The 19448-nt window shown below is 39.5% G+C and overlaps 1 protein-coding gene across 1 annotated transcript in view; it reads left to right on the forward strand.

Annotated features, from left to right (window-relative positions):
• Positions 1 to 19448, forward strand: part of LOC127660469 (bone morphogenetic protein 5-like) — a 56657-nt gene that overhangs the window by 27272 nt on the left and 9937 nt on the right. The window contains exon 3 of the mRNA XM_052150729.1: positions 19152 to 19300. Coding sequence (XP_052006689.1) covers positions 19152 to 19300 — 149 coding nt within the window. The remainder of the gene's footprint in view (positions 1 to 19151; positions 19301 to 19448) is intronic.

The raw sequence follows: 19448 nt of genomic DNA on the forward strand, positions 1-19448 counted from the left end.
CGTAACTGAGTCGAATGGTCCGGTGCAGCCAGCGTGATGCGTTGGGAAGCGAAAGCCACACTTCCCAGCTCTACGCTAGGGGCACCAAAGGGACGAGTATTTTGGACGTACCCGGCGGGGCCTCGCAGCGGGGCGGAACAGGTAAATGCAGCGTCGGGCGGCTTCGTTGCGGCCTGAGGCTGAGGTGCTGAGAATAGACTCAGAGCACTTACCTTGCTCCACGCACCCGGCAGGGGCGGGTTCGTGACTGAGGATGAGGTCTGATGCTGGCGCCCTGTGGACTCGCCTGAACCGGCCGGCCGGGGACAGTCGTGGGCAGGCGGAAGGCGGGATCGCTAGCGTCCGTGTACCGGACTGTCGTAATCTGAAAGCAGATTGCCGTGAGAACGGCATTTGCGGGCCAGGTGACCCAGAGGCAAAGGAAATAGCTCTATTATTGAGAATGTGGAAAATGTAAAAACAAAGGATTCTCCTCCCGGCCCTCCACCGGGGAACGGAGAGGTCTTACCACCTCTGGAGCTAACGTCTCGGTATCTGGGTCAGTCGTCTCAGGAGCGCCTGGGAGCCTTCCGGGTCCTCGAGGGGGTCCATGAGACGAGGGGGCGTCCTCTTTCTGCGGGGAGCTCAACGCGGGGCTGAGAGCTAGGCCTGCTCTCGTTCGTTGAGGCGGAGCACCACTTCCTTTCTTCCTTGAAAGCTGCAGGGGGACGCCCTCGGCGAGCAGACAGGGCATGGCCCCTGGCGGCAGGTTTGCGGCGGGGCAGGACGTGTGACCTGGCCTCCGTCTGTTTCTTCACCACTGAGGACTGCTGGGTGGAGTCATCAGGTGGTGTCGCCGAATGGAGCTGGGAGACTGGAGAGTTTTGAGAAAGCGTGCTTTGTCTACCTCCTGTACTACGACCAGATCCAGTCCATTTGTTATGTTTCTGGACCACGAGGGTGGACATCGCCTGTCTGAGTGCAGTTCCTGCAGCACGTCAAGAACAGGACTACCCAAGTGCAAATCTTGAAGTGCCTTGGCCCGGTGGACTTGCAGGGAGGGGCCATGGCATGTAGGGGGGGGGCGGTCTGGGACCGTTCTACCGCCGAGTGTAGTGAGAGCGGAGGAGCGAGGAAGCTTGGCTCGCTCAGCTCATCGTGCACGTCCGGCTGTGGGCGGCGCACCAGCCCGTGAATCACCAAGCCCGGGGAAGCATAGTGGATCTCCGTGCGTCAGACTCAGACTGGGCAAGCAGACCCGTAGATGGCGGCCCAGGCGAGTTATCCGCATCCGATGCCGCTGTGACGCTCTCCGATGCAGCGGTGATGTCGTCATCCAATGTCCGGGAGCTCCAGGGACCGGGCGGCCGGCCGTTAGGTGGACCGCGCTTATCCCGAGCTCATGAGGGGAGCAAGCAAGCGTGCAGGGGGGGGCGGGGGGTTTCGAGCGGTGTTTACCCGGCGAAACGCAGCCCGCCATTATCCCGGGATCATCTTCATCGCTCGCTACGCCTGCGTCAATCCCGTAGGAAGGAGGCGAGGAGCGGAGGGCGGCTGAAGTGGCTTTCTTCCTCACAAGAAAGCAGAGATCGCAACGCTGCTGCAGCTATGTTCTCAGGCTGAAAACATAACCCATTGGAGAGCATGCTCATCCCGAGCCCGGACGGAAAACAGCAAGCCTGCCGGGAGGCGGGGGGTTTCAAGGGGGTTCACCCGGCGAAACGCAGCCCGTCATTGACCCCAGATCGTTTTCATTGCCTGCGGCGCCTGCCTCAATCCCGTGGGAAGGAGGCGAGGCGCGGGGGGCGGCTGAAGCGGCTCTCTCTCACTACAAGAGAAAGCCTACGACCGCAATGCTGTCATGGCTATGTTTTCGTACTGAAAACATAGACCATTCATAAAAAACGCTGCCTGCGTGTTTCGCAACCCAGGTACGCCAGGCGGTTTTTATGACTGTCAGAGGTGGGGAGAAATCACCGCCTCCAAAAACTACACAGGGGCGGAAAGGCATCTTCAGAAAGATGCATCCTGAAAAGGATGTTCAAAGCCACTGTGTTTGCTCTTTTAGAGAAATGTACTCTTTTAAGGAAAATAACTCTTTTAATATACACAGTGTGTATGTGTGTCTGCGCTGTCGAAGCGCTCAGGGGCAACAATACACGCCGTGCAAAGTGAAGGAGAAAGCCGCTGTTGTGCGCCGTCAAGATCCAACAGCATGCAGATCGTCAGAGGAAACAGGAACGTTTTATAGTGGTGTGTAAACTCGCAGCAACTGCAGACAGACCATCGGCTCGAAGAAATTTTCTGAATGAACTCCCGTATTTGCCCCGCTTAAATACCCGTATGTCCGGGGCCGGGGTATGCAAATACTGACTGCCAACTCCCATTGGCCCTTTTCAATAGATCAGAGGTGAATATCGGCGCTCAAGAGAGACCCCTAGTGTCGCTTCTCAGACACAACGTGGAGAGAGCGACAGAAGGGGAACTACTTTTTAGCTTGACTGTAGATTGTGGCTTTGAACACTACAGATTCAACTTGTGTAGCACACTGCAGTGAAACCGGATTTCCAACATAGTCTCATGAAAATTCGTCACAATACTACAAGATGGCAAATTCATACCAATTCGTATGACTTCATTCATTCAAAAACGTACAACTTATACAATAACCAATCACATACCGTATGCTTTATGAACACCCGTTTGAAACCTGGAAGTGTTGCTTTCTTCTGTATTACCAAACAGGCATTTTAACATTAATATCATGTTAATATTTAATAGTTAACTATTAAGTGTAAGGTGTTACACTTTATGGTTAGGTTTAGGGATGAGGTTTGGGTTAGAGGTTAAATTTACGAAAACACCATTTTGGATTAACATGGAACAAATGCCACATCGGGAACTATAATTACATGAGGGAAGTGTCTTCCATTAGTGGGTGTATAACTCATACTAAATTGTATAACTCAAAATAAATTGTTACGAATTTGCCAGCTTGTACTATTATGACGAATTTTTGGTTGGGCTTACATGCAAACAACTGAGGCAATTTACTGGTTGATTAGCTAACAAATTATATGTCAAAGGACCCATGAGCTGCACCATGCCAGCTGGTTGGTTTAACCGATTACATGTTAAAGCACTCATCAGATTGTCCATGAAGTATGGAATTTATTTGTATTTCATTTTATTTAACAGATTTCATGGTCAAAGGACCAGCTTGTGCCATGTGGAGTTTCATGACTGACATGGCACTACATGACTTAAGAGTCATTTGTGCCTATGGAAGAATTTCTGGTAACACTTTCTGTGAAACCCATATTTATAATCCATTGTAAATACATTATTATGCAATAGTTATGTCTCATAATACACCTTGTAATATGTTATAACTTCTCATAAAAAATTGTAGCTACAGTTATAATACATTATAACACTTTCCTATTCATAGTAGAGTCATTACAGTATATGAGGACAATTTAGGCATCAACACATTATTTGACAATTTTCTGTTATACAAAGAAAATATATTAAAGAAAAACAGGTAATAAACCATCAAATAATTTGATTCGTCCAGCTCAGGAATCAAAGGTACACTTTTAATGATATGTTTTGTTTATTGTGTGCTATGTTTTCCCCAACCCTGTTACCAATACTCTGGAACCTGAAAATGTGTTTTTTAAAATAATGTTTGTAATACATTATTGAGCATTAAGTAAAAAAAAGTCAAGTTAATTTCAGATAAGACTTGGCTTATATCAATTTAGGCAACATTTTTGCCCAACTTTTCAATAGTCACATGATTATTTTTACTAAATTCAGTATTTATTTTCAAATATTTGCTCAAATGCATTATGCATTTTATCATTAAAAGTTTTAAAATGACAATAAGCTAAACCTTATTGAGCTAAAAAAAAACATTTAAGATTATTTTAATAAAAATTATATGGTAACAGAGTTGAAATTAGAGTAATAGGGTTGCACAAAAGTAACAGGGTTGAATGGATTTTAGATTGTTACATAAATATGACAAATACATACTCAGGACCACAGGAATGTTGTTTATTAATATTTAATCTTTTTAAAGAAAGATAAACAGGATGAGTAAGAATGTTAACAACCAATTCAACCCACCCAACAACCTGGCATTTAAATGAATAAACATGTCAAAATGAACTGATCAGCATATTTGAAAGCTGATGTCATAATGTTTAGATTTCATTTCCGTGGCTGGCCAGAGTATCCCACACCTCTCTTGCGATGGCCATGTGGCGTGAGGTAACATTCTCTGGGGGAGGAATGAGGGTCAGCATATCCTCGAAGGGATACCAATGGAGATCATCCCTCATCGGCCACAAAAATTATTTCTCCCCACTCTGTGCATACCTGGCAGTGGGTTCCCTGTTGCAGAGCACATGCAGCTGACGTCGCGGTAGAGAATTTTCCCAGGAGAAAGTGTGACCACCTGGTGGAGCCTCATTGTGGATTGTACGGCTGGAATGTCAGCTGGCATTTCTTTCACTGCATCCTCCACAGCTTGCTCCTCAATGTAGAACAATTTCACCTTTGATTGTCCCTCACTTAGAGCTTGGTACAGAGACAATGCCGTGGAGATATCCACTCCTTGGCTGACAAGTCTGTCAGCCCTCCTCGTCAGTGTGCCACCCACACCATCTGTTGCACATTTGCCGTGGCTGGCTTCAAAGTAGTTACAGGTTCCTTTTGTAAACCCCTTCTTGAAAATTTCCATACAAAAGTGATAGAAATGACCACGCTGTTTGTACTGTGTACAGGGACCGTCGCTAAAAAAATGGATGGTTGTTACATCTGTGCATCTCTCTCTGATTTCCCTCAGAATGGGCTCCAGGTGTTGCCATATGGTAGTTGGTCCCTTCAGTCTGGATGTCGATATCATGCAGAAGGAAGTAGGGGCAGATGCCCCCTCCCAATTAGTAAACCCCAGTGTGCAAAGTGGCCTGTTGGTGTGATGCACCAAAATGGGCAGCTTGCACTTCTGCGCCATACTTGCAGCTGAGAAAACCTCTCTGAGAAATCAATATGACTGCACATTCATTTGCTTGGTGGTTTAGCTGCAGGGCCAGTGAGAAATCATATTGCTGCCTGATGTTATAAAGATGGCGTCTGAAATTCTGGAGCAAAATGGCAAATCTTTCTACCAGCTCTTCTTGGGATCATTCAAATTATTTTTTCACAGTGATCTTTGAAGCTGTTCCAGGATCATTTTTGTGCTCTTTGTCCACAGTGGTCCACTGAAGGTAGGAGACATGATCTGTGGCTCTGTAGTGGCTTGTGAGGGTATAGGTATTATTCCTCACATTCTCCATATATACACTGCATGCTTGTGGTGTCACACGTGATGGCTTGCATCAGGCTCTCCAAATTGGATGTGTCTATGATGTGCATTTGGGGAAGTTTTTTGGCAATAAAGCAAAGATTTTCATGTGGTTTGCACATCTATGTTTCACGATCTGCCAATGTTGGATGAACAACCCAATAGGGGCGAAGTGTGCAGAACAGTGAATATGATAGACAGAAGTTGATCTGCTCAGCCAGAAACTTCAAATGGAGGTTCTTCATTGAATCCACTGGTAATCTTTTATGCTGACTGGGGATCCTGGCCTGACTGGAGTTCTTGGTCTAACTAGTGATTCAGGGCTGACTGGAGGGGTGTTCAATCCTTCAAGTATCTTTTTCCTGGCATTACTCCTCTTATGAGCCATTCTCCATTTTTTCCTCTGGGCACGCTGCTCTCTCACACTACAGCCTTTTTGCCTTTTCTTCTTGCCTGTGTCTACAGCTTTCCTCCACTTCTCTTTCTCTTTTTCCAAGTACTGCTGTCTCCTCTGTTCATCAGCATCACACCTGGCACGGTAGCGCCTCTGCTTTTCAGCAGCACTCAGTGGTTTAGAAGAACTCTATGGAAATCAATTGAAAAAAAATTTAATATGTATTAATCCATTGAACATTTTCTGAACTTGATTTACACCCAGTTGAGTTCATTTTGAGTTAATAATCCCATCCAAGTAATTGATGAGACCTTACAATTTTTAGCCTACCAGGCGATAATAAAAGAAACAAAAAGGGCATGTATAAAGACGATAATATATTTAAAAAAGATTATGCTAAATTAAACACATTTAATTTGACTATAGGTAATAGATTTTTCCTTCTGAGTAAACTGAATAAGATTCAACCCTGCAACTGTAGTGCAACCCTGTTAGTCTAATTATGGTAACAGGGTTGCAAATCAATTCTAATGTTAGCTATTTCTCAGGATTAGCTAACTAGCTGTGGAATGTAATGTTTCTGTCAATGCCGAGGACAAACGTAGTTATATAAATAAAGAAAGAAAACTTTGAAATAAATTTGTCTTATTATGATATGAGTAACAGTGTTGCAGTGGGTTAGAGTGAAACACTCAAACAAGGCTGAAAAGATTGGGGAAAATATGAACAATAGAGGAGAGGACTTTTCTTGGGCCTCCCATGGTGTTGGTTAATGGATGGATGATGCAATCTTCTCTGTGTCATGTGACTTACTGTTTTATCTCTTCCTGTACCAGTCTAAATGTGTTTCGGTAACTGGGTTGCATGCATGTTGTGGGACATAAGTTCAGTGCATTATTACTATTATTTGAAATTTGTTGACAATTAAACAAATTGTTTTAACGATTACAAGAGACATATATCAACAAAATTATACCAAAGGAAAGTAGTTTAAAACATATTTTAACAGTTATTTGACATGAAAGTTGGACATCAAGAAGGTGGGACAAGAGAAAAATGCTATTTTAGGTGGTCCTGGAGAGCTATTTGGTATTTTAAATAATATTTTGGAACCACTTTTTCTAAAACTATTTTTACATTTTGTCACAGGAAATATAATTTACACAACAAGTGTACATTTTTATATTTTGTGCATGGATTATTTGAAATTCCATGGGTGGGACAGAAAATGTCCTCCAATTCTGGAATGTTCCAGTTATACCTTAGAGTATAATCATTACAACACAAGCAACAACATTTTATGTGCAGATGTTATAATGTATTATATATATTTGTAATATATATATAATCGGTATGCTTTAAGTAAAGTAACAAAAGCAATATCTTATAAACATCCATAATATATTTTTAAGTGGTTAAAAGACATTAGAAGTCATGCTGGAAGTTATATACATTACACATTACACATGCACAAAATACAACATAACAAACATTCAATGTACATTTTGAGATATTACGAAAATACTTGTAAAGCTATATCAGAAACTCTAAATAGGTAATGTTGATCACACATGCAGCCAATAAAAAAATCAAACTGATTCTATATTGGACTCTATTAAATAAACTTGAATATTTGTGCATCTTATGTGGAGAATTATTTTATAAATAACTTGACTTGTACAGTATTACATTAAGTTTATGAGAAAATAATGCTTTTGTAACTTTACTTAAAGCAGGCAAAGGCCACTTATAATATGATCCCATCGTAAAGCTTTTTGACTGTTTACACTATACAGCACTTATATATGATTAATTTTAAATGGTGATTTGGAGTGTTGGAGTTTAATATAGAGAAGGAAAATCAGTAAACATGTGTCCAACATACATAGAAACTCCTTCAATACAGTTTAAAAAGCATCACAAGATGTACCTCATGAAGTTGAAAGAATGCCCACAGTGGATACTTTGAAGAAAATCAAATACAGTACAAAAATTAAGCTTCCATTTGTGTTGTTTTATAGTTACAATGACTTAACTATTACTCTAAAATGTGGAAAAAAGTAATAATAACGAACAGGAAGGTGTGTCACAACCTGACAGACTAGGAAGAAAGGCATGGCAATCTACTTCTGAAAATCCACCAATGGAAACCCTATGGATCACAGCTATATGAAGAAGAACGTGGCATCAGGATTGGAGGAAGACTCATTAACAACCTGCAATATGCAAATGACATATCCTTGCTTGTCAAACATTTTTATGATTTGAAGCACATAGTTATGAAAATCAAAGACTACAGCCTCCAGTATGGACTACACCTAAATGTGAAGAAGTCAAAAATCCTCACAACTGGATCAATAAACAACACCATGATAAATGGAGAAAAAATATAAATAATCAATTATTGTCTACTTGGTTCAACACTCAACGCTCACGGAAGCAGCAGTCAAGAAATCAAACGCCGTATTGCTTTAGGTAAATCTGACGCAAAAGACCTATCACAATTTTTCAAAAGCAAAGACGTAGGGGGCCTGGGTAGTTCAGTAAGTAAAGACGGTGACTACCACACCTGGAGTCGCAAGTCCAGGGCGTGCTAAGTGACTCCAGTCAGGCTTCCTAAGCAACCAATTGGTCTGGTTGCTAGGGTGGGTAGAGTCACATTGGGGTAACCTCCTCGTAGTCGCTATGATGTGGTTCTCGATCTTGGTGGGGCACGTGGTAAGTTGTGCGTGGATACCATGGAGAATAGCGTGTGCCTCCACATGCGCTAGATCTCCGCGGTAACCTGCTCAACATGCCACGTGAGAAGATGTGCGGATTGACGGTCTCAGACGTGGAGGTGTAACTACGCCACCCCGAGGACTTAGTGCGAATTGGGAATTGTTCATTGCAAATTGGGCATAAAAGGGGAGAAAATCCAACAATAAACAAAGATGTCATTTTGAAGACAAAGGTGCGTCTATACCAAATCATGGTCTTTTAAGTTGCCTCATATGCTTGCAAAAGTTGGACATTGAAAAAGGAAGACAGAATAATTAAAGCATTTTAATTGTGGTGTTGGCAAATAATACTGAAGATACTGTGGATTGCCAAAAGAATGAACAAATCAGTCCTAGAAGAAATACAACCAGAATGTTCCTTAGAAGCTAGGACGGTGAGACTTCTACTCTCATACTTTGGACATGTCATTACGAAAGACAGATCGCTAGAAAAGGACATACTGTTTGGTAAATTCAAGGGTCAACGAAAATGAGGGAAACCCTTATTACGATGGATTTACACAATCAACGCAACAATGGAAACAATGGAAACAAACACAACAACAATCAGGAAAATGTATGGGATCGAGCAACATTTTGTTCTATTAGACATAGGGTCACCATGAGATGTAGATGACTCAATGGCAATTAACACACACACACAAACAAAGACAAAGACAAAGATCTTATCTTAAAGATCAATCAGTGTGTAAACATGATAGGAAGCTGTTGTGTGTGACAGAAGCAAGAAATTGTCACCTGTTAGATGGAAACGATGTCCAGCGACATCATTGGCTGTAGTGAACGTCGTAGGAATTCAAACGAGTGCAGTCACACGATATCACACGAATTAGCCAAATGTAGAAAAGTCATACGAATCCTGATGATTTCACCATGAGAGTGTGTTTGCTATCCTTATGAGGAATCTCCATAGACATAATGATTTGTTTACTGCACGAACTATACACTCACCTAAAGGATTATTAGGAACACCTGTTCAATTTCTCATTAATGCAATTATCTAATCAACCAATCACATGGCAGTTGCTTCAATGCATTTAGGGGTGTGGTCCTGGTCAAGACAATCTCCTGAACTTCAAACTGAATGTCAGAATGGGAAAGAAAGGTGATTTAAGCAATTTTGAGCGTGGCATGGTTGTTGGTGCCAGACGGGCCGGTCTGAGTATTTCACAATCTGCTCAGTTACTGGGATTTTCACGCACAACCATTTCTAGGGTTTACAAAGAATGGTGCGAAAAGGGAAAAACATCCAGTATGCGGCAGTCCTGTGGGCAAAAATGCCTTGTTGATGCTAGAGGTCAGAGGAGAATGGGCCGACTGATTCAAGCTGATAGAAGAGCAACTTTGCCCGAAATAACCACTCGTTACAACCGAGGTATGCAGCAAAGCATTTGTGAAGCCACAACACGCACAACCTTGAGGCGGATGGGCTACAACAGCAGAAGACCCCACCGGGTACCACTCATCTCCACTACAAATAGGAAAAAGAGGCTACAATTTGCAAGAGCTCACCAAAATTGGACAGTTGAAGACTGGAAAAATGTTGCCTGGTCTGATGAGTCTCGATTTCTGTTGAGACATTCAGATGGTAGAGTCAGAATTTGGCGTAAACAGAATGAGAACATGGATCCATCATGCCTTGTTATCACTGTGCAGGCTGGTGGTGGTGGTGTAATTGTGTGGGGGATGTTTTCTTGGCACACTTTAGGCCCCTTAGTGCCAATTGGGCATCGTTTAAATGCCACGGCCTACCTGAGCATTGTTTCTGACCATGTCCATCCCTTTATGGCCACCATGTACCCATCCTCTGATGGCTACTTCCACCTGGATAATGCACCATGTCACAAAGCTCGAATCATTTCAAATTGGTTTCTTGAACATGACAATGAGTTCACTGTACTAAAATGGCCCCCACAGTCACCAGATCTCAACCCAATAGAGCATCTTTGGGATGTGGTGGAACGGGAGCTTCGTGCCCTGGATGTGCATCCCACAAATCTCCATCAACTGCAAGATGCTATCCTATCAATATGGGCCAACATTTCTAAAGAATGGTTTCAGCACCTTGTTGAATCAATGCCACGTAGAATTAAGGCAGTTCTGAAGGCGAAAGGGGGTCAAACACAGTATTAGTATGGTGTTCCTAATAATCCTTTAGGTGAGTGTATATTCTATCCCCTAACTCTACCCCTAAACCTAACCCTAACAAAAAACGTTCTGCATTTTTACATTTTCAAAAAAACATAATTTAGTATGTTTTTAAGCGATTTGAATTATGGGGATACTAGAAATGTCCTCATAACCACATTTATAGCATAATCCAAACCCGCCACACACACACACACACACACACACACACACACACACACACACACACACACACATAGTGCGTCAAAACTTTTGACTGGTAGTGTACTTTTCAAAGAAGAATTATGCCAACAAACATGAGCACACTCTCAAAAATTAAACACATCTGTAGGTTTATTTTCGCACTCCAAATGATGAGAATAGAGACCAGCTATTTCATCAACAATTAAAGATCATTTAGGAATATAGCTTCTGATACATGCTGCCTTACTGCCAGGGTGATTTCATTTGTATTTGAAGGTATTTCTACATGAAATGTGTATATTTGTTGATGGACAGACACCAAACAATATCAACACGTTGATGTAAACCCTTTCAATTTAAGACACATTCAAATCTCTATGAATCATCTGATGACTTATTGGATTTGTGAGGTTATTGCAGGTGAGCAATACTCATTACTCAAATCCACTCCTCCATTGGGCACTCTCATTTATCAGTAAATGATGGATAAACTTTGTCTCAGAAAGACCTTTATAAGCACACATTTGTCTATAAATGAATTTCAGTTGGAACTTATAAAAGTAAGTATAAATCAAGAAATGTGCAAATTCATTTGTATGGCTTTATGTATGTAATTATCTTTAAAGCTCAAAAGGAATGCCGTGCAATTCCATGATTCCATGAATTCAATATTCTATGCAATTCAAAGCACTTGTAATTTTCTTTAAAGTTGTTCATACTTAAAAGGCTTTATGTTTTAGATGTTGTCAATACAATATTGTATGTTTTAGTGTCCATTCAAATGTACTAAAATGTACACGTGCTAGAATCATGAATGCATGCAAATCTGAATGAGATATTGCATTTTAAAGATGAACACAACCTCAGTGGATGTTGAGTTTTGGCCTCAGCTCAATGTTTTGTGCCCTGGAGTGACACATTGACTTTAAATTAAACCTTTAAGATAGTCTTTTAAAGCTATGACTGGTCTGTAAAACACTTTAGGCAGGCAATCAAGTGGAAAATAAAAAGACATCCTGTTTACATGAGTGAGTCTGGAGTCTGTCTGGAGTCTTCTCTTGTGAGGTTTAAACTGCATGTGTCAGGATGTCTTAAAAGTGTAATTTGTCACCATTGAAAATGCCAAAGAAGGAACACATAGATCATTAGTCCTATAGTTGTTTCCGAAAATATGTGGAAAAGGATAAATATATTAGAAATATAAACTTAATATTAATACATTTTGGGACTTGTTCCAAGGATGAAGTCTTAACCTTTACTTGTACAACTACAGTGTTTAATACAGGATCTATTACATTTATATTTTTGCAATTGGCAAACACATTTATTCAAAACTTTTTATTGGCATGGTCAATGAACATTTTTCATTAGAAAATAATGATTACCAGTCCTAGAAAAGTCATGTAAATTAATAATAATATATATATACAGAAATGTATATATACTTTTTAAGATGCTCAGCTCTAAATTATTTCATCAGCTAGAAATTGCTTTTTGTGAGCACAACTTCTTTAAATGTTTTTGAAAAATCCATATCCGTTAACAAATAGAACAAAATGAAAAGTTGAAAAGGTGTAAGGACCCTGATTATATTTGACATTGGACCTCTAAGATAGCTCAAGTCAGAAATGAAGTTTGAGTCCAGAACATTAATATGAGTCCTCTTAATCTAATCTGAAATCTAAATCTAAATTTTGGGAAATCTAACCTGTCAATGGAGTTTGCATAGCCTTTGTGGAATGATGTATGGAAACGTTTTCCTTAGGAAAACTACCCCAGCACTGCTGATTTTCAGGATATAGCCAGCTCAGCTAATAGACCATGACATCATTCCAGGTCTGTAACATGATATTTAGACCACCTATGCTTCTCTAGGAACAATTTTTACTTTACCACGCTCACAGTAGGGCTGGGCTTTTTTTGAGAAATAAATATGCATTTGGTTATATGGTAACACTTTACAGTTAGGTTCTATTTATTAACATTAGTAAATGCATTAGGTATCATGAACTCCTTTGAAGGTCCTTTCTCCAACATAACTTGATCATTGGCACGGAATTGCTGTTGTGTGTTTCTGGTGTGTACTTCAGTGTAATGTCCCCTCCTGCCACATCGCAAAGGTATTCTAACCAGTTTTCAGCACTCATACTGGGATGAATAAAATGTCAGAATCGAATGTGAAATTAGCTAAATTCGTTAATCGCGTTTAAGGAAAATGTATGCGTTAAAAGTCTTTAACTAATCACATGCGTTAACGCAGGAATTTTGACAGCTGTAATATAAATATATATATACAGTGTTGGGGAGTTACAAAATACATGTAATGGGATTACGATTTAAAATACTAAATGTAAGTAACTCTATTCCACTACAGTTACAGTTTAATCATTGTTTTTTATTGTCATTTGTTTCATTTAATCTTTAGTCCTTTCAGATGGAAAACATTTATCCATATAAATTATGCAATCCAAAGTGCATTTGAACAGCGGTGAAACACTTTCTTATGATGTGTTAAATTCATACGAGCAGACAGAGAAGTAAGTTTGAAGTAAGTTTGGAGTAGAAGAAATAGAAATAATCCTTGTGTAAATTGTCAGCTTTACGCTAAGCTAAAATGCTATTTCTAGTCATTTTACATGCACATGTTACCATTATATTTTTATCAAGAAAATTCATGTTAGATCATAATTTCTTTGATATTAGGGCAAAAATCACATTCTTGATAATAATTTTTGTATTGTTTTCCTGTAAAAAATATCTAAAAATCCTTAAAATGAGATCAGTTTGATTGATCTTGTTTTAGAAACAACACTGCATAAGATATAGAGTTTTTATAGTCAAAACAAGTGAAAAAATCTACCAGTGCTGAAGTAATCTTTAACTAAACATATATATAATTGCTTAAAAAATATTTAGAAAAGTAGATTTAAAACTCAAATACAGTAAAAATATTATTTTAAAATAATCAACATGCAGCACTAGTACATGGCAGAGGCCCTCCTAACTAAAGCACCCCTGTTCTTCCTCAGTCTCACCAGATACACCATGTATACACCAGATAAAGACTATGCATAATGTGTTCCATTAACAGCTCATTTGCAAGTTCCAGCACTTATGAAAGTCTGGAAAGTCCATCAGTTATCACTCTTTGCATATCTCTGCAGCTTGTCAGGGTGCTTGCACCCCAGAGAGTGCCATCTGGCCTTAATAGAGGACCTCTACATCAACAGACTTCCTAAAGTGTACCCAAGCCCACTTGCCACTCTTCTAATAGTCTTCTAATCTTGATCAAGTCCTGTGGGCACATGGGCATACATTTTCTCACTCTGAATGAATGCAGCTGAAACATTTTGATGGACAAATTGTATGACTCCCTTGGGGTATTAGATGGGGGTTTTAAATAGATTTAGCCATCAGAGGCCTCAAAACCTCTCATCATGGCTTTGTTTATGAAGCACCCACATCCAAAATTCACACATTCACTCCTAGTCTGCATCTGTTCTAGGATTAACCTGTGATTAATTAAATTTAGAGCTTCACCGCTTAGCACCCTTTTCTTGCAGCGAGCGAAAGCACACCCTCTTGGAGTATTAAAGGCGGTGTTTATGATACCCTTACATAAAAGTACTGTAAAAAAAGTGCTTATACCATTTTACAGTAATGACTGAAAAAGAAACACTGGAACAAAATGATTGATTCTCATTAATGGTTCTTGAACTGCTTTATTTTACCACCAAATACTGATCTATCTAAGGGTTTTGACACAGGTAATCAATTTATCTTGTTGAAGAGGCCTCATAGCATTGGGCTATTAAATCATACTGTTGGTTGTTTTGCCAATAATCTTTCCATTAGAACCTAGTGTGTGCCGATAATTGGCTCCAATTATTATGTATGACCTATTTTTAAGGAAGTTCTTCAAGGCTCAGTGTTAGGTCCTTATTATTTTCCATGTATCTACAAAACATTTTTTTTTACTGCTGTGCATCTTCTGCTTCACTGGCAATTTGATATTTACATTCTGCTGTTCAGTCATGTTTACATCAACTGAAACTGGATTTAAATGCATACAAAACAAAATCAATATTTTTCTCAAATATAAAAGTTTTGCCACCAAATAAATATATTGTAACTTATCAAGGCAACAAAAATAAACCTGTTGCCTATTCTTAGCACTATTTTCTTGCAGCCAGCAAAAGTCCTCTTGGAGTGGCAGTGTTTATGATACCCTTACAAAAAAGTACTGAACAAAAATTCTCGTTATTTATTTATTATTTGGTCATTGGACTTAATAACCAGATCAAGTCATTCAAGTCCCAATCTTACAGCATGGCTATTATGATTGTTTTCCATTCACCCTCGCTTCCAATTTGCAGTAGCCTCATGTTCCTCATACCATTCCTGAACAATGCGTGCAGTGTAGCAGTGTGCATTATCCTCTTGAAGGAGACCATCTCCATCAGGGAATACCATTGCCATGAAGGGGTGTACCTGGTCTGCAATGATGTTTAGGTAGGTGGTACATGTCAAATTGACATGAATCTGATTGGCCGGACCCAGGTTTTCCCAGCAGAACACCCCCTCCACCGGCTTGTCTTTACACAGTGCATCCTGGTGCCATCACTTCCCCAGGTAAATGGCGCACACATACACGTGGTGTAAAAGCAAATGGGACTCATCGGACCAGGCGACATACTTCCACTGCTCCAAGGTCCAGTTCCAACGCTCACATGCCCATTGTAGGTGCTTTCAACGGTGGATAGGGGTCATCATGGGCACACTGACTGGTCTACACAGCATCATACATAGCAGGGTGTGATGCACTGTGTGTTATGACACATTCCCCCCATCCATCATTAAAATTTTCTGTGACTTGTGCCACAGTAGACCTTCTGTCAGTTCGGACCAGATGGGATAGCCTTCGTTGCCCTCATGCATTGATGATTCTTGTGCGCCCAACACCATGTCACCATTTTGTGGTTTGTCCCTTGTCGGACCACTATCGGTAGGTACTCATTACTGCTTGCTGTTTCGGAGATGCTCTGACCCAATCATCTGGCCATAATAATTTGGCCCTGGTCAAAGTCACTCAGATCTTTACTCCTGCTCATTTCTCCTGCATTAAACACATTGACTACGAGAACTGATTGTTCGCTTACCATCTAATCTACCCAGACCTTGACATGTGGCCTTATTGGGAGTGGATCAAAGTTATTTGCTTCACAACATCTCTCCTCAGTCTAAATGTTATTATTACACTTTGCACCAAGTTTATAAGGATACAAGTGAAGCAAAGCAGAGCTCGTATGTTAGAACAATCTAGGGGAAAATTGCTTTGTCTTCTGCCTTCGGGCATCACCAAGCACAACAGATAACGTACATCTGATCTTCACCAAAATAAACGTGTAAAGAATGTAAGAAACCTACATGGCTGTAAAGTTTTCCATGTTGTTGTACCTGTTGTGTGCGTCATGTTGTTGACATGCTAGTTAGCTGACTTCTTCAACACAATACTATGATGCAAAAGTTCAACTGGAAAACGTCTACATCACTTTTTCAGCTGAAGTCCTTTCTTCACCTATTCAACTGAGCATAACATCATGTATACTTGGACAGAGAAATTAAGACTGTAGCTTGATACGAGGTAGTTTCCGCAGTGGTTTGATTATAGCTGTCCATGTAAACGTACTCATTGGTACTATTTCAGTAGCTGAGTTTCCATCCACATATTTGTATGCAAATTGTGGGAAATCACTTAAAAATGCTGGATGGAAACACCAAGATGGGGAAAAAATGCCCATTAAAAAAAACAATTATGCTCACTTGAGTTGGAAACAATTTTTATTAAATACCAAGATATAAGCATAAACTTAGATGGAAACACATTTACACAATATATTCCTAAAGAATTTAAATAGGTATTTAGATGTGCATCAAAAAAGTAATGTGCCTCAAAAAGCCATGTGAATACACAATATGCTCAGAGAATATCATCAATATCATCGCATGTCATCTAAAATGTTGCTTTGGTTATTTAAAAAGATTTTCTACTATTACCTCCCAGAACTGTCTGACACACTTTCACTCCCAGACAAATGCCATCTATCGCTGAATGCTAGCAAACATGAAGATCTTCAGCGTTTTGACTGCATGCTTCACACTGCAAATAATTCCTTACATATAATAAAATACTTTATTTTAGGGATCATAAATTAGACAGTAATTCATGACTAATAATTACTCTTGTAAGTGACTAGTTGTGGACTAGTTTGTCATTATAAAGTATTTATTAAGCCTTTATTGGCTGATTTCTTATTCTTATTCTTACATTTGCTTTTTTCATAACAATGAATGTATTAGCTAAAAACAAAACATAGCTAGTGTGACGCAAATGACATCCTTTATAGGTTCTCAGTACTCTGAATGTGCCACTTATTAGTATAAAATACATGTAGAATGCATATAGTATTTCAACAAAGCTGGGAAGTTTAGGGTTAGGTGCAGGAGTAGGGGTTGCTGTAGGGTGCTGTAGGACTCTAAATAAACACAATAAACACACTGCAGTGATGCCCATATATTGTATGGTAGTATTAATAAGGGGTGCAAAAATCATCTAACACTATTTGCAACTAGTGCAAAAGAGATGCTTTTTTTGTTGGTATTTACACTAATCAACAAAATACTCTTCCTTCTATATGTGTTTTACTTATAAGCTGCACAATCACACAATGTAATAAGAACCTTTAAAAGATGTATTTTGTACCTTACTACCTTTTGGTATATTTTGTTTTTAAGTAATAAGTTAATTGTTAGAAGAAGAAGCAAAATAATGTAAAAAGGCTATTAGGCAATGGGAAGAAATCAGCTAAAAAAGGCCTAATAAATACCTTATAATTCAAAACAAGTCCCTAACTAGTCCAACTATTAGTCATACATTACTGTCTAATTTCTAATCTCTAAAATAAAGTGTTAGCATGGCAACTTACTGTTGTCTGTGTTAGGACTGAGCTGGGTAAAAAAGGCTGTAAGTTCAATAACCCCCCAAAAATGTAATAACTTACTGGAAAACTTAAAACTAACTCTTTCCTCCATTGGCTGCATTTATGGCACTTGTAAATGTCCTTGAGTGTAGTCATGTTGTAAATTGTCTTTGTGATATTTGACAGCAGATGTATTTTATTTTATACTCTATATTTTATGCTTGATTTATTTAACATATAGTGTCTGTTACAAGCAATGTAACATAATCCACTACAAATGACTAATTTCCACTCTAACTTGTTAGCGACTCTTCTGCTGTCACAGAAACGCAAAAAGGCGTATATATGATTTTTGTATGGAATTTACATAAAAAACAATATTTTAGAAAGTGTAGAAGTGCAACCTAAGTAATGTACTTAAAGTACTTAATTTAATTGGAAGATAGTAACTGTAATCTTATATTACAGTAATAAATTACTTTGTAACTCGGATTGCACCCAACACTGGTTACCTTGTTACCTTGTCATTTTGTTCCATGCTGCCTTCTTTGCCAGGACAGTCTTGTAAAATAAATGTTATCTCAATGAGTTGTATCCTCGTTAAATAAAGGTTAGCCTACCTACCAACCAACTAAAATATTCACTACAGTTTTTCTTGCATGATAAAATAAATGATGTTTTATCTGACTTGTGAGTTTGCAGTCTGAATTGAATGTGATGAGAGAAAGACAGGGCACCACAAAATAATACAAAAACCATAAATCTTTCTATTGCATTGTCATCACTAGTTGATTGTAATAAGTGTAACGAGGACCAGTGTAGTCCGACTCTCAAATGAATGACCCTCATGAGCCAGCTCTTTTTCACACTGAAGGTGAATAGAAGATGTGAATATTGTGATGTAACAGAGAAACAGAAGACTTGTGTGAAGCTCATCCTCATAGTTGCACATCGGGACGTGTCTTTATCTCTGATCATTTCTCCAGTGTATGTGAGATGAGGGCAGTGCTCACTCTGTGTGGCCCATGTGCTGTTCTGGATCGTTCAGTTCAGTGGATGAACAGGAATGAACTGTTGACTGTACTGTGGTCGAGATGAAAAGGAAAGATTGAGAGAGAATTTAGTTACACTCATTTCAACATTTGTTTTTGTAACTTTTAATCAACATTGCTAATGAATACATGGCATGACTGCAATTAGAAAAATCCAACTCATTTATCTCAAATTTTAAACATGTCATTATAATTTAGCATTGATGTTTTTGCCTGGAACAGTGAAATCTTAAAATACAATGTGAATCCTGATGTCATTGTGTATTCTCATTGTCTAATTAGGGATGCTGAAACATTCCTCTTGGACTGGAAAAAGATTCAAGCTTCTGATGGAGGCTGGCTGGTGTTTGACATCACAGCCACCAGTAATCACTGGGTTCTGAACCCTCAGCAGAACATGGGTCTACAACTCTGTGTGGAGACCACTGATGGTAAGTCTGATCAAAACATCAAAGAGTTAGCAATAATGCCACACTGAAGTTCTGCTACTTAAATGAATTATTCAGCCAACAAAAAATCTATCATCATGTACTCACCAGTATGTCTTTTCAAACCCATATTACTTTTTTCATTGTTGGT

The sequence above is a fragment of the Xyrauchen texanus genome, chromosome 20, assembly GCF_025860055.1.
Source record: "Xyrauchen texanus isolate HMW12.3.18 chromosome 20, RBS_HiC_50CHRs, whole genome shotgun sequence".
Taxonomy (NCBI): Eukaryota; Metazoa; Chordata; class Actinopteri; order Cypriniformes; family Catostomidae; genus Xyrauchen; species Xyrauchen texanus.